At 38.7% G+C, this 15,977-nt stretch overlaps 1 protein-coding gene across 20 annotated transcripts in view; it reads left to right on the top strand.

Annotated features, from left to right (window-relative positions):
* The window catches only part of trdn (triadin), a 55,887-nt gene that overhangs the window by 27,053 nt on the left and 12,857 nt on the right, over positions 1–15,977 (top strand). For 12 of the 20 annotated variants that reach the window (XM_071413586.1, XM_071413578.1, XM_071413581.1 and 9 more), the window contains 23 exons: positions 3,220–3,264; positions 3,436–3,477; positions 3,736–3,780; positions 4,089–4,127; positions 4,228–4,275; positions 4,529–4,585; positions 4,768–4,815; positions 5,571–5,954; positions 6,200–6,241; positions 6,327–6,365; positions 6,578–6,607; positions 6,693–6,740; positions 6,827–6,874; positions 6,985–7,032; positions 7,137–7,181; positions 7,259–7,327; positions 7,416–7,463; positions 7,577–7,720; positions 7,827–7,868; positions 9,832–9,867; positions 11,354–11,404; positions 12,164–12,397; positions 12,503–12,532. In XM_071413586.1, coding sequence (XP_071269687.1) covers positions 3,220–3,264; positions 3,436–3,477; positions 3,736–3,780; positions 4,089–4,127; positions 4,228–4,275; positions 4,529–4,585; positions 4,768–4,815; positions 5,571–5,954; positions 6,200–6,241; positions 6,327–6,365; positions 6,578–6,607; positions 6,693–6,740; positions 6,827–6,874; positions 6,985–7,032; positions 7,137–7,181; positions 7,259–7,327; positions 7,416–7,463; positions 7,577–7,720; positions 7,827–7,868; positions 9,832–9,867; positions 11,354–11,404; positions 12,164–12,397; positions 12,503–12,532 — 1,662 coding nt within the window. The remainder of the gene's footprint in view (positions 1–3,219; positions 3,265–3,435; positions 3,478–3,735; positions 3,781–4,088; positions 4,128–4,227; positions 4,276–4,528; positions 4,586–4,767; positions 4,816–5,570; positions 5,955–6,199; positions 6,242–6,326; positions 6,366–6,577; positions 6,608–6,692; positions 6,741–6,826; positions 6,875–6,984; positions 7,033–7,136; positions 7,182–7,258; positions 7,328–7,415; positions 7,464–7,576; positions 7,721–7,826; positions 7,869–9,831; positions 9,868–11,353; positions 11,405–12,163; positions 12,398–12,502; positions 12,533–15,977) is intronic. The other 8 variants (XM_071413575.1, XM_071413585.1, XM_071413584.1 and 5 more) reach the window with 8 other exon arrangements.

Below are 15,977 nucleotides of genomic sequence, written 5' to 3'. Positions count from 1 at the left end.
GTTGTTGACATGCTAACTCTCAAGTAATGCGAAGTCCATTGTTACAACTTGCAGTGTTTCTACCAAACATATATTAAAAGTTCAGTAATGACAATCCTCAGTGACTTCATATTGCGATATGGTTGGTGTTTCCTTGGTTTTGCTTCTCAAAGTCGCCATCTAGTGGAAAGGTTTAGATAAGCCACGCATTAGGGTGCATTTCACTAACTGCCGGTATATCTGTGACATATAGCTAAAAGTGTCAAGAGGGAATTAGCCAGGGAAGGTATGTTAGAGTCACTTTATCCTTCGTGTGGTTAGGAATAGCAGCACAGTAGTGTATCTCTTCTTGCTCCCTACGGAGGGTGTTGGTCGCTGTTGAAGTAAGAGCTTATATAGAAGTAGAGGAACAGGAATGCACAGCCGTTAACATGCCCAGAGCAGCACTCTCAATATGTAACTCTCAGTGTGTAAAAATGTGTAGGGCGGCAGGTAGCCTAGCGGCTAGAGCGTTGGACCAGAAACCAAAAGATCGCTCGAATGCCCTATGGAAAGTACTGTAAACTGTGATGCATCCATGTATGCTGTAAATGATATGCACCAGTGACGCTGGTTTCACGTTTTTGCATGTTTTTGTAAGATTTCACTTGAAGTGTTCAGATGAAGTGTGTTTTTGTCTTAATAACATGTTTGTAACTGGAAGTACATTGAGACCTCAGAGAGCATGGCAGTATTGAAGCTTGCTGCAATAGGCACAATGCTGGCCCCTGCTGTTTGAAAAGAGGCAAATCTACATTGGTGATGGATACAGTATGTCTATATCTACAGTGAGGGAAAAAAGTATTTGATCCCCTGCTGATTTTGTACGTTTGCCCACTGACAAAGAAATGATCAGTCTATAATTTTAATGGTAGGTTTATTTGAACAGTGAGAGACAGAATATCAACAAAAAAATCCAGAAAAACGCATGTCAAAAATGTTATGAATTGATTTGCATTTTAATGAGGGAAATAAGTATTTGACCCCTCTGCAAAACATGACTTAGTACTTGGTGGCAAAACCCTTGTTGGCAATCACAGAGGTCAGACGTTTCTTGTAGTTGGCCACCAGGTTTGCACACATCTCAGGAGGGATTTTGTCCCACTCCTCTTTGCAGATCTTCTTCAAGTCATTAAGGTTTCGAGGCTGACGTTTGGCAACTCGAACCTTCAGCTCCCTCCACAGATTTTCTATGGGATTAAGGTCTGGAGACTGGCTAGGCCACTCCAGGACCTTAATGTGCTTCTTCTTGAGCCACTCCTTTGTTGCCTTGGCCGTGTGTTTTGGGTCATTGTCATGCTGGAATACCCATCCACGACCCATTTTCAATACCCTGGCTGAGGGAAGGAGGTTTTCACCCAAGATTTGACGGTACATGGCCCCGTCCATCGTCCCTTTGATGCGGTGAAGTTGTCCTGTCCCTTTAGCAGGAAAACACCCCCAAAGCATAATGTTTCCACCTCCATGTTTGACGGTGGGGATGGTTTCTTGGGGTCATAGGCAGCATTCCTCCTCCTCCAAACACGGCAAGTTGGGTTGATGCCAAAGAACTCCATTTTGGTCTCATCTGACCACAACACGTTCACCCAGTTGTCCTCTGAATCATTCAGATGTTCATTGGCAAACTTCAGACGGGCATGTATATGTGCTTTCTTGAGCAGGGGGACCTTGCGGGCGCTGCAGGATTTCAGTCCTTCACGGCATAGTGTGTTACCAATTGTTTTCTTGATGACTATGGTCCCAGCTGCCTTGAGATCATTGACAAGATCCTCCTGTGTAGTTCTGGGCTGATTCCTCACCGTTCTCATGATCATTGCAACTCCACGAGGTGAGATCTTGCATGGAGCCCCAGGCTGAGGGAGATTGACAGTTCTTTTGTGTTTCTTCCATTTGCGAATAATCACAGAAACTGTTGTCACCTTCTCACCAAGCTGCTTGGCGATGGTCTTGTAGCCCATTCCAGCCTTGTGTAGGTCTACAATCTTGTCCCTGACATCCTTGGAGAGCTCTTTGGTCTTGGCCATGGTGGAGAGTTTGGAATCTGATTGATTGATTGCTTCTGTGGACAGGTATCTTTTATACAGGTAAGAAACTGAGATTAGGAGCACTCCCTTTAAGAGTGTGCTCCTAATCTCCGTTCCTTACCTGTATGAAAGACACCTGGGAGCCAGAAATCTTTTTGATTGAGAAGGGGTCAAATACTTATTTCCCTCATTAAAATGCAAATCAATTTATAACATTTTTGACATGCATTTTTCTGGATATTTTTGTTGTTATTCTGTCTCTCACTGTTCAAATAAACCTACCATTAAAATTATAGACTGATAATTTCTTTGTCAGTGGGCAAACGTACAAAATCAGCAGGGGATCAAATACTTTTTTCCCTCACTGTATACATTGCGCCGATGTGTTTTCTGTTTGATAGCGCTATGCTAGATAGGCACATTATATGAGCATTGCATCATAAAGTATGCACTCTACTTTGTAGAATCTCAAGTGTCCTATTGCTTGTCTGAAATTACCTTTTTCAGAGTAAGATAAAAGGTTAAAGACAATCAAAATTGAATACTGGTCTAACACATTCATATTATATGTGTTAGCTGAGTCCGAGCCTAATTTAAAATGTATTAATAATATCATTTTTCAAAACTGAACTTTGTGACTTGTTTGACTACACCAATTTTGTCATCCACAGTTAAAATGGCCACTCCCGACAGGAAGAGTATGTGTTGTGAAGCTGATATAATATTGCTTTGAAAGTAGCTTTGAAAGTAGCATAGAGACTAGAGGCGACGGATGAACCAATTCAATCTTAGTGCAAATCTGTTGATCTTTATACTAGTGGAGGGTCTTTCATTCTCTTCCGGTTTGATCAGGTATCTTTTCAAAGTTAAAGATGGAACAAAGATTGAATTGTATATTCTTGATGGTTTATCTGCTTCACCTCTTTGCTACATTTGACATAAGTAGTTAGCTGTTCAATATAATAATGCCAATGATGATCTAAGCTATTTAAATGTTCACACATTTTTCATTTTCATAAATTTTTTAAAATATAATATGGTTTTATTATAAAACAGCTATACATGCCTGAACGTGTTCTCAAAAAGCTTGCGTCTATCTTTGGCATGCAACTACAGTGCAAAGCAAGAATGCGGATACAATGTTCCCTTATGTCATGTATTCTGCTTTCATTTTCAGAGGCAGAGCCCCCTAAAAAGGAACCAGTAGTGAGAGCTAAGAGAGGTACTGTGTGACAACTATGTGTTTTCTGTACTTTTACTGTGTATTTTGAATGTTGATCATACAGAATATTAGGTAAGGAAGAAACAAGCTGAAAGTAATAGTTGCTCGATATATGAGAAGAACATCAATGACATGTATTCATTATTGATTTTCCCCTTTTCTGTCATAAAGAGCGTGACATGTGCAGGCCAGTTGAGAAGCCAAAAAGGAGAGGTAGGAATCATCTCCGTTTGCAGCTCATTATAACATCTCTGAAATAGCAGATGAAAAATGTCTATAAGATGAACGGCAAGTGACCTTATGCAATAGCCTACTATATTGCTGCATTTCAAATGAATAACAGGGAAATGCTGTTTGCAAGTTGTTTGAATAAAACAAAACAAAACGAAACAATGAATAAATGTAAATATTCTAAGATCACTTTACATGTGTGGCTGAATCTCTGTAACTCCAACTATGTCATTTAACCAGAGGCTGCAAGGAAATTGGAATTAGAAGCGGCGATCAGGAAGAGAGGTAAGACATTCTGAAATACAGTACAAGCCCAAGATGAATGACTTAGCCGTGTATATGTAAACATATATTCAAATCTTCCTCAATGTCCTTTGGCTGTACACTGCAGAACAGTACATACTTCTGTGTAGTTAGATGGAGGAAAAAGTATATTCGATGATTAAAAGGTATTCTTTCTCAGTGCCTACCACCATTCATCAGTTATAGTGGGGAGATGAAGGTCTTTAGAGCGGCTGAGGTGGAAAAAGACTTCAAAGTCAACTATCAGATGTAACCCCATTGTACCGTACCGTTTCCCTTTCCCTCCTTAGAACTAAGACTTAAAAAGGAAGCGAAGGCCACAAAGGAAGGTAACTCAGTCATGCAATAATCACACCGTGGTTTTAACAGTCCTTCTGTAAAGGTACTTGTGTTATGTTTGTCCAACACCTATTTTTTATCACATTGCAGAGTCTCAACATGTAGATGCTGGGGTGCCTGCACCTGCAACTGCGCCAGGTACATTTGTAGAGATAAAACATTTAGATTCTGTAGCACTGTGTCATCTTAGGACACATTGCAGCAGTACAAGAGAACATGCAAGAATGAGAGAGATCATACAGTAGATACGAATCAGACCACCTTTTGAGCATGTTGTTTTTCTAACATGCACTTTAATAAAGCATTCTTTCAAGCGAAAGGTTCTTGAATACATTAAACATATCATAACGTATGTAGGTTCTGTATGAATGTGCGTTGTTGTATGTTGCAGTTCCCGCCTGTCAACCCACACAAGTCTACTGGCCATCATCATCTCCTGGCTGGTATTGTAAGTATACACTAACGCTCTAAAGCACCCCCTGAATATACTGTACAATATCAGTGGTATTTATTTTTCTGTATACTGTATGCCACTTTTCTATTGCAGTATAATACAGTCCTGTACATGTGCAGTGTAATATATCCTTCTCAAACTTGACTGAAAAGGTGTTGATTCCATTTATCTTCCAGTGCATCATATATTCACAGACAATCCATTTCCACCTACAACTATGACAGGTATTTGGTATTATTTTAATTCTTTCCAATCAGGCATTTAATGTCAACATTAACAATATTTAAATGTGCCTGACATTTTGGGCTGTTATTTGGGCGAAGAGTTTCTCCTGACCATATGACTACACCAGGAAAACTTCCAGGCCCTAGTTACTAGGGCTGAGAGTTATTTGCGTCATAGCCTCTGTTTACTGTATGTCCTTATGGCCTTGTATAGGTTTCTAATGATTATCTCTGGGTGAACATTTGAGTAGTGTTAGCAACAACCATTTAGAAAATACTACAGATTTACATCTTTAAACTGTTCTGTACTATGTTCCTTTATTGGTCTGTCAGCTCCTCGAGTTACAGTGGCTTTTCCCAGTAGTCTCTTGGTGTTTCCTGGTGCTTCTCACCTCAAAGATCTTTATTATTTTCAATTAGATTCTGTCACCTGAATTACTTTTCATGCACCATATTTTATAACTTCAGTACCATTTAAGTACAGTACATGGTTACCAAGTATGCAATGAAAAGGCATTGTACGTAGAAGTCTAACTGATCTGTTTTCTTGCTCTTTAACATTATTTAACATCCCTGGTTTAGTCCCTTGTTGCTCACCACCTCAGCTACTTTTTTCTCCTTGTCGTCACATACAATTTTAACTAGCTAACCTGTTTGATTTTATCTAGAGTTACATAATACATGATGAGATATGTCATCTGGGTCCATTTGAATTTACAACTTTTTTTTATCATCTCCACTGCCAATTCCAACAGCTCCTCCAGCTCAGCCATTTTATCAAGCTCCTCCAGCTCAGCCATTTTATCAAGCTCCTCCAGCTCAGCCATTTTATCAAGCTCCTCCAGCTCAGCCATTTTATCAAGCTCCTCCAGCTTATCAAGTTTATCAAGCTCCTCCAGCTCATCCAGCACCAGCTCAACCAACAGCTCCAGTTCAACCAGCACCAGCTCAACCAGCACCAGCTCAACCAACAGCTCCAGTTCAACCAGCACCAGCTCAACCAGCACCAGCTCAACCAATAGCTCCAGTTCAACCAGCACCAGCTCAACCAGCTCAAACAACAGCTCCAGTTCAACCAGCTCAACCAGCACCTGCACCAGCACCAGCACCTGGACCTGCACCAGCTCCATCGACTCAAGGTAATTATTCTCTCAGAACTTAAACTCTAACTTAGTAGCTGATATTGGAACTAGGTCATCTTTCTCTAAAGGGATAGAGTGCTTGCAAATAATATGAATATTACTTTTCCACAAAGATAGAAACAATGCTTATATTCTCTCCATGTAAATTAAAATGCTCATATTCAATGCCATATTCTTTATTTATTGACCCTTGATACTGTGCTTGAAAGGAAACTCTTAACAGACTGTTTTTGCCATTGAAGAACCACAGGCTCCCAAAGAAAAGGCTGCCTCCACAAAGACGGGTACGAACATATTGTGTTGATTCAAAGGGATACACTTATATAACTTGTTCATGTCTGATCGGAACACAATCTTCTTCACTCTTAGTTCCAAAGGAAAAGACCAAGGCAGCTGCCTCAAAGACGGGTAAGAGACTCTCTACATACCAAATCATCCTTCACACTAACTGAAAACTGTATATGTTCAGTACTTGTTATGTAAATGAACTCAATGGTAAGAGTTTCAGTGTTAGAAGTTACTTCAGGTAAAGGTAAGATAGCTGCTTATAAGTATTACACCATACCAGACACACATCGATCAGATTTTCTACTTATATTTTGTCAATCATTTTTTTCCAGAGTCTCCTAAAGGAAAAGTTAAGAAGCAAGGTAAGAATTTGTACAATTGAACGGGATCATTGCTTTCTGTATTTAAATACAGTTAGATAGTTTATATTTCTTTCTTTCCTTCTAGAACTTGTGGTGTCCAAAGGGAAGTTCAAACCAGCTGTTGTAAAGAAAGGTACAGATTTTGGTAGTACATTATTAATAACATGCTGCGTACTTGACTTGTATTTGAAAATGTTGACCATGATATTTCCATTCCAGAAGCTGTTGTCTCTGAAGAAAAGACAAAACCTTCCACGACAAAGAAAGGTACTTCAGTGTATGTTGTAATGTGTATACACAGACATTTTATATATGTTTACTTTTTAGAGTTGTTCAGTGGGTGAATTTAAGTTATTGGTCTGTGTTCTTTGTTTCAGAGGTTGTTGTTTCCGAAGATAAAGCTAAGACAACAGCTGCCAAGAAAGGTAACAAATATATGTAGCTGCTATGTGATTCTCAGAGCAACATTGAGCTGTATGAATACTGTACTTTGAATGATGAGCATATTTCTTATTTTCCTTTGTCTCAGATCCTGTGGAAAAGGACAAGGACAAAATAACTCCTACAAAGAAAGGTAACATCAACTTAGATCAAGTTATTCCAGTCAACAAATGAACACATGTTCTAAGTGTGGATATATTACTATTTTAGAGCCTGCAATCTCCAAAGAAAAAGTCAAGGCAACCACTAGCAAGACAACCACACCCACTACCAAGAAAGGTAATACTGTATTTCACAAATGTTAACTTGAGCAAATGCTCACTATGAACTGCAGTTAAACACTTATTACATTTATTGTTTCTATCAGAACCGTCACCTGCAAAAGCCAACGCCAAATGGTCGCTTGTAAAGAATGGTATAGCGCTTCCTGCATCCTGCTTGGCTTAATTAACTTGTTCAATCAGGAGCCTTATTATCTTTTTGTTTTATTAGTATGTAATGTAATAAATAATAGAATCTCTGCACTAGTTGTTTTGGAACCCGAGCCCCCTAAAGAGAAAGCCACTCCAAGAGTTCCCACTATGAGAAAAGGTAACCACACAAATGTAGTGGTGCCAATGGTAAAAGCCACCGCAAGAGTTGTCGCTATAAGACCCATATCTACAAAAAAAGGTAACCACACAGCAATTGAAATGTTTTTCACACTAAATACAGATTATTTTCAGTTAGATACAATGAAAATTGGAATCAGGCTGTCTAACTGTTCTCACACTTTTAGGTCCTGCAGTGAAGGAGAAGCTAACTAACGCACCTGAAGCAGGTACAGTAAAGTGCACCACTCCTATCTATTAGTGTGTCGAGCAGAAACTGACTATTATGTCTTTCACTGTTTTCCTTTTGCATTTTTACTACGTGGTACATTATTAAAAACTTCTTCTCATCAGCAAAAGACAAACTGAAAGCGGCAGAGAAAAAAAGTAAGAATGAGTTGACTATGCTTCGAGTGGACTTTTGAGTTTTTTTGGAAACAAACAGGTTAACACTTCAAGGGAAGTTAGAGGTAGTTGCGAGCAGATACCCATAGACTTCCAGTCATTGCGCTAATGCTAGTTAGCATTGGCTGGCGAACTTCCTTCATACTGGACACAGAGACATAAAAATGGTACCCACCAATTCATCTGACTCTGGGGAAGTTGTCAAAATCCTGAAGTATCCCTTTTTAAACAGCTGAAACAGGGGGGTGCGCTTATGACCTGGACCTACAGCGGTTTAACAGCTCTCTCCCATGATGTACTCTAGCACCTAATGGTTATGAAACCTACAGGATGACGCCTATTAGCAGAGTGGGAGCTTGGTTTTGTGCACAATATATCATATGCCACTTGCAAAATCCTTCAGAAGGATGCTGCAACATCTCTAATACATCCAGTATTTCTTCCAGCTATCTCTGGATGTTAATAAGATTGTGCTGTTCCATTTCCTCTGTTGGTGAACACCGGCATCACGTACACAACCCTCCATCACGTTACTATAGCAACCCTTCGCCGAGGCCCACAACATGGATGGGTTTATTTACTCACTCAATTACTGTATTGGCTAAACAAGTATAAACAACCTCTGAAATCCAGCATACTAAATAACTGAATATGTGTTCTGCGGAGCATGGAGCGATCAGGTCACGTATGTAGGATTGAGTCTCTCATACAGCCATCCTGATTGTCTCCACACTCTCCTGAGCAGTTAAATGTACGGTTCAAATGTTTACCTGACATTTCTTTTTTGTCTACAATCAGCATATGTTCTGCTCCTTCCACCCAATGCCTAATTTCCTCCATCTATCTAGACCATTACCGTAGGATCCCTCTGAATTACCTCCCTGTATATCGCCTGTGGTTTGTCTGCACGGTAGAGCAAAGTGCTTATTTACTGACCTGGGTAATGGGTTTGGAAGAACTTCACTCCAGATGTACAGTAATTCCCTTCAAGGACTTAAACCCTAAAATCAAACACAAACAGTGGGACATCTGTGAAAACAAAACAAACATGGTTAACGATATATGGCTTTGCTGTGTTTTGACTTCATTGATGATAGGCATACAGTAGGGTGAAATATGGTGTTATCTGGGTATTACATATCCTTTTGCATAACTGATTAATCTATTTTCATTAGAATGAAGAACTGATTTCAACAGTTTAACTCCCTTGTCTAATTCCAAAGAAAGAACCTGGTAGCTTTGTGAGATTCTCAAAAGCTTGCCTTTAACCCTATAAAACACACTTCCGTGCGATTTACCCTGGCTTTACCCTGAGGCTGTTTACACCACCCAAAGATGAATTTAAAAAGTCCCCTTTGCATTGTTTCATAGAGCTTAATGCTGAAACTTATCTTGTAAAGGGTCACATGTTGGGGTTATTGTAGAATGTTATGTAGGCAAAACAGGTAGCTATGAAGCAAAATTTTATCTGTGGTGTTTCTTAGATTGGATTCTTATTGGGGTCAAAACCCAGATTCCTATTGTATGTCTTACTGCACTGCAGGCAATCCATTGTACAGCACTGAACCCGATTCATACGTTCCCACACAAGGTTTGGGAAAGAGTATGCATAGAGTATGTGTAATGTAACATCTTCAAGCAGTTTTTTATAAAAGACGGGAATCTATTTGGATTTGTAATATAGATGGACCCGATGACTGCTGAGATTGGCATGTTCCTACTGTTTGACGTTTTCACAGCTAGATTAGAATACCTGTATCTCATATACATCTTTCCTCCTTGCGTAAGAAGAAGACAAGGTGAAGGATGTGAAGACATCAGACGGTGAGTTCTGTTCATATAAAAGTATATAAATGCTATGATCTAGTTTGAATAGATGCTGCCATTGAATTAAAAACAGATTAGATGTTATAAAAGCTAGCTACCATAGCAACATCTACGCAGTATACCGTATCTGTTTACACAACTACAAACAGACTCTTCTTTTATCTTTCAATAGAGTGAACAGATATTACAGTTCTTATTTGACTAAGCCTCATCCTTTAGCTATGGGGTATGTGGGATGGGCTGCAACGTCTTATTGCACAGGCCAACAACACTAGATTCCATTAGGGGGATGTTCTAATGCGTGAACCAGTGGATTCTTGATATTCTAGTCCCATCCCTTCCTGACCCATCTTCCCAGTTACTCTCTCCTCGCGTCCTGTGTGATTTGCCTCACAGTGCACACTGAACCTTAAGCAATACTTAATCCTTATTGTCAGTATGATGGCTATCTATATGTAATGTATGTACAATATTAAAGCAAAACTGACTGATTTACATATCTTTTAAGACCTGATTGATCAGCAGTTACTTTCTTTTAAATAGTTGTTGTAGTCATGCTTGTGTTCACTGCCATGTCCTTCCCACTCTCTGCAGTTAGGGTATGGTAAACAAACATACAGTACAGTATATATACTCTAACACTGTTGGTAATGCACAGCTCCAGTGTTTCCCCTATATTCATTTAGCAACGGTGGGCCACTCCCAAAAATGTGATGTAATTTTTGGGGGGGACATTTAAAAAAAAAAAAAAAGGATTAGATGTTATCAAACCTAGCTACCATAGCAATGTCTATGCGGTATATCTGTTTACACAACTACAAACAGCATCTCCTTTTATCTTCCAATAGAGCGATCAGATATTACAGTCCTTGTTTGACTAAGCCTCATCCTCTAGCTGTGGGATATTTGGGATGGGCTGCAACCTTTCATTGCCAGGCCAACAACACTAGATTCCAGTAATGAACTGATCTGAGGAAAAGTGGAAATCTGGTATTGACCATGTGAAATGCAGCCTATATCAAAGTGCGGCTGCCAAGACTTTTAGTCAATAAACCTGAGGCAAATGGCTCAATTTAATTAATGACCTCAGGCCAACTAGAGTGATCAATCAATAGATTGTGATGCAGCATTGAGTTTTTCCATGCCATTTCAGTCCCTCCTTCACATAAATACGTAAAAGACTAGAATTGTTTACTGCATGCATAGTTAATTCTCAAAGTTTTATTGACGTGACGTGTTAACGCAAGATGCACAGATTGGCTTATAGTTGTCATTAAACATTTTAAATGCTGTATGTGAATGACTTGTTCAAATTTCAACTAATTCAAAAGCTGTTTACATAATTACAGTTGAATAATACATTGTTGCTGAATAATGTACATGGTGCAAAACCTTTATCTGATCCCGGCATACACTAAATGCTTGTAAATGTATTATTGTATTATTATTGTAAATGTACTTATGGTTTATTTTTTTCTTTCAGCCAAAGCTAAAGCCACACACTCTGTGAAGACAGCCCAGCCCACTAAACCACGTAAGTAAATATTCAATCCCGAAGCAAGACATCTCCTTTGTTTTGATAAGCAGGTCACTTCCTGTCTTTTGTTTGTTTACCACGTGAATCCATGTGGGGCTTAATGCATTCCTTATCTTGCCTAAAACTGGAGAAGCCACAAAGAAGTGGTTTCAAGGGTTTGAATACATCTGTCATGCTAAATAGCACCATCAAATGCATATATTTTTTATTATTCATTGTTTTGTTGAGGGGCTCCTTGTCCATGGATCAGCCTTGTAAATGTCATATTCTCATCACTGGATGCCCTCTTCTTCTCTATTATAGTGTTTTGTAAAGCGGCACATTTATATTGAATAGCATGCCACGCATAATGGTATAGTATTATAGTGATAGGTTGACTACATGCCAGCATCAGTTAACTTTCTCATGCTTATTAAACACAAAACACTAGTTGACAAGAAGAAATTGGATCCTTCAAACGCCATGGCTTTAGACAAAGGCCCGGCAGAATTACTTTGGGTACTCGACAGCACAGATCTGTTTTGAATAAGCGTTGCATGATTCTCTTTCACATCAATCATTATGTACATTTTCCCGGAACAAACAACACATGAAAAATAAAATCAGTCTCTCGTCACTTGATTAGAGAGGACGTTTATGCATGGCAAAACTGCAATTACAGCCATGTCACTTTGTGTTACAGTTTGAGGAGAAAACGTTTGAGATTATAAACAGAGTTTGAAGAACAGGTTAAATGGCATTTGTATCTTCTCATAGATAAAGCTGAGAAGACTGAGAAGGCTGAGAAGACTGAGGAGGCTGAGAAGACTGAGAAGGCTGAGAAGACTAAGAAGGCTGAGAAGACTGAGAAGGCTAAGAAGACTGAGAAGGCTGAGAAGGCTGAGAAGACTGAGAAGACTGAGAAGGCTAAGAAGACTGAGAAGGCTGAGAAGACTACGAAGACTGAGAAGGCTGAGAAGACTGAGAAGAAAGCTGTGAAAGAGGCTCAAGGTATGTTGGCTCAAAGTATCAAATGATACCTTTCCTCAAACAGTTCATACATTATTGATGTCTTTTGATTATTTATGCTTGATTCTTTTTTTCCTATGATTTCAGAAAAAGAAGTAAAGACCCCTGGTGAAGCAAGTGAGTAAATACCAATGCCTTGTGCCTGTGCTTGATTCAAATGAGAGATACGGATGTAGCATGGTGGTGCTCTGTCTAACCTAATGATTTTTTGATGCATTTACTATTTAGGATTATCTCAGTGTGTGGTCCCAGACTAGTAAAATCCAAATGTAATGCGTAAAACATTTACTGCTACAGTAGTCTGGAAGTGGGAGTCATATATATGTGATTTTTTTATGATTTCATATTTACACATAATTTGTACAATTGATGTAATGTTGATCATATGCAAATATGATTTTTATTAATTAGCTACTGTAGCAACAGTTTCCCTTGCAATTTCACATTAGAATTATCATATGTTTACCATTTCTAGAGATTGGTGCAGAATCTTCTTTAGCTTCTACTCAGGACTAAGGTAGTAGCTATATCTTCCACTCTACTGGTCAACTCAAAGAGAATAGGATTCTCTCTCTACTGTTAATTGCTCTGTGGTGATTTATTGGGAGTAAATTAATGATGTTGATGATGTGCTATTAAACACTGTTCATGGAGCCAGCATTTAGTTATTGAGAGAGATTATGCCTAGTGATAAATAGTAATAACACTTGCTGGATTTGAAACCAAATGCGTTAAAGACATTAGGGGGATGTTCTAATGCGTGAACCAGGGGATTCTTGATATTCTAGTCCCATCCCTTCCTGACCCATCTTCCAAGTCACTCTCTCCTCACGTCCTGTGTGATTAACCTCACACCGCACCCTGAACCTTATGCAATACTACATGTACTGTATGTATAATATTATAGCAAACTGACTGATATATACAGTATATATATTTTAAGACCTGCAGCAGTTGCTTTCTTTTAAATAAGGGTTGTAGTCATGCTTGTGTTCCCTGCCATGACCTTCCCTCTCTCTACACTTAGGTTATGGTAAACAAACATACAGTACAGTATATATACCATGTATATGTTTTGTATGGGCATACTGTATATGGTGGAAACATATATACCCATAAATGCTTATATATGTATCCACACATATAAGTGGCAGCTTCATTAAATAGTACCCACAAAACACCAGTCTCAACGTCAACAGTGAAGAAGCGACTCCGGGATGCGGGCCTTCTTCTGAGAGTTCAGAGTTCTTCTGTCCAGTGTCTGTGTTCTTTTGCCCATCTTAATCTTTTCTTTTTATTGGCCAGTCTGAGATATGGCTTTTTCTTTGCAACTCTGCCTAGAAGGCCAGCATCCCGGAGTCGTCTCTTCACTGTTGACGTTGAGACTGGTGTTTTGCGGGTACTATTTAATGAAGCTGCAAGTTGAGGACTTGTGAGGCGTCTGTTTCCAGCTACAATAGTCATTTACAACATTAACAATGTCTACACTGTATTTCTGATCAATTTGATGTTATTTTAATGGACAAAAAATGTGCTTCTCTTTCAAAAACAAGGACATTTCTAAGTGACCCCAAACTTTTGAACGGTAGTGTATGTCTCATACAGTATATGTTGAAATATACATGAATTGGCCCTTTTCATATATGTGACATATATTTCTGCCTTATATTCACATACAGTACCAGTCAAAAGTTTGGACACACCTACTCATTCCAGGGTTTTTCTTTATATTTACTATTTTCTATATTGTAGAATAATAGTGACAACATCAAAACTATGAAATAACACACATGGAATCATGTATTAACCAAAAAAGGGTTAAACAAATCTAAATCTATCTTACATTTGAGATTCTTCAAAGTAGCCACCCTTTGCCTTGGTGACAGCTTTGCACACTCTTGGCAATCTCTCAACCAGCTTCATGAGGTAGTCATCTGGAATGCATTTCAATTAACAGGTGTGCCTTGTTAAAAGTTAATTTGTGGAATTTCTTTCCATAATGCGTTTGAGCCAATCAGTTGTGTTGTGACAGGGTAGGGCTGGTATACAGAAGACAGCCCTATTTGATAAAAGACCAAGTCCATATTATGGCAAAAACAGCTCAAATAAGCAAAGAAAAACGACATATATGCTTGACACATAGTATTGAAATGTTTATTACATTAATGTCCCTTATATGTGTAACGGCTGTCGTCTTCCTCCTCGTCTGAGGAGGAGAAGTTTGAAGGATCAGAGGACCAATGCGCAGCGTGGTAATTGTTCATCTTAATTAATGGAAGTGAACAACTCAAAATACAAAAACAACAAAGTGAAAACCGAAACAGTTCTATCTGGTGCAGACACACAAAGACTGAAAATAACCACCCACAAAACCCAACAGAAAACAGGCTACCTAAATATGGTTCCCAATCAGGGACAACAATTGACAGCTGCCTCTGATTGAGAACCATATCAGGCCAAACACAGAAATAGAAAATCATAGAAAAACTAACATAGACAACCCACCCAACTCACGCCCTGACCATACTAAAACAAAAGACCAAACAAAGGAACTAAGGTCAGAACGTGACAATATGTCACAATACATGTTAACAATATGTGTTAACATATATGTTTCAGGAGCATTATTTCAGTGATACTTGGTAATAAAACATTAGGAAAAAATTACACAAAACACAAACCTAATTTAATCCTATACCTTACATTTTTTCTCTCATCGCTTCTCAATTCAGCCATTTTACTGTTTTAAGCCGTTCCCGCTTGTCCCTTTCTTGCATCCGGGAAGCGCTTCATGACAGTATCTGTGGTGGGAAAGAAACAATTGTAAGATAAAGAGAACATAGAACAGTTAGGGGTTGGGTTTGGGCTCATACATCAATGTGAAAAGATTCAGTTTAATAAGAAATCCTTGACCATTAATGCCCTATTTACAATGATTGACTTGTACATTTAATTAAGGGATAGTTCACTTGTTTACACCTTATAGCCAGTCAGATGGTTCCTTACCCTGAATGTAGTCTATGGGCCAGTAGGGAACTGTAATCCATAATTCAAAGTTGTTTAAATAGTCACTATTAACTTGAGGGGATTTAGCCACAAACATTTAACTTAGTCAAATGTGTGTTTTTTTTGTTAGCCATCTGACTATTTGGTGTAAAAAAGTGAACTATCCTTTTTTAACATCTTCACTTATATTAAATAGAAATTGACCACAACCTGTTATGGGGTATTCATTTTTAAAGGGATACTGACAGATTTCGAGATTTAGGTCGTTTTTCTACTTACCCAGAGATTAACTCATGAATACCATGTATATCTCTGCATGCAGTTTGGAGATTATTGAAGTTAGCATGCCATGAGTGATGTCATAGTCTCTTTAAAAATATCATGACTATACCCGCACACTGTCAAATGCTCATTTGAAATTGATGAACAAAAAACTACTCGGCAGTTATTGCAGTACCCTTTTCACTTTTTCTCCCAGTCTTCTCTCCTTTTAGCTTTGCCACCTATCATTTTTTCAAATGAAATAAGTGTGTCATAATAATTCTCCAAAGTCATA

This window comes from Salvelinus alpinus, chromosome 8, assembly GCF_045679555.1.
Source record: "Salvelinus alpinus chromosome 8, SLU_Salpinus.1, whole genome shotgun sequence".
Classification (NCBI taxonomy): domain Eukaryota; kingdom Metazoa; phylum Chordata; class Actinopteri; order Salmoniformes; family Salmonidae; genus Salvelinus; species Salvelinus alpinus.
The sequence above is the reverse complement of the archived record's forward strand: the minus strand, read 5'-3'. Positions and strand labels throughout refer to the sequence as shown.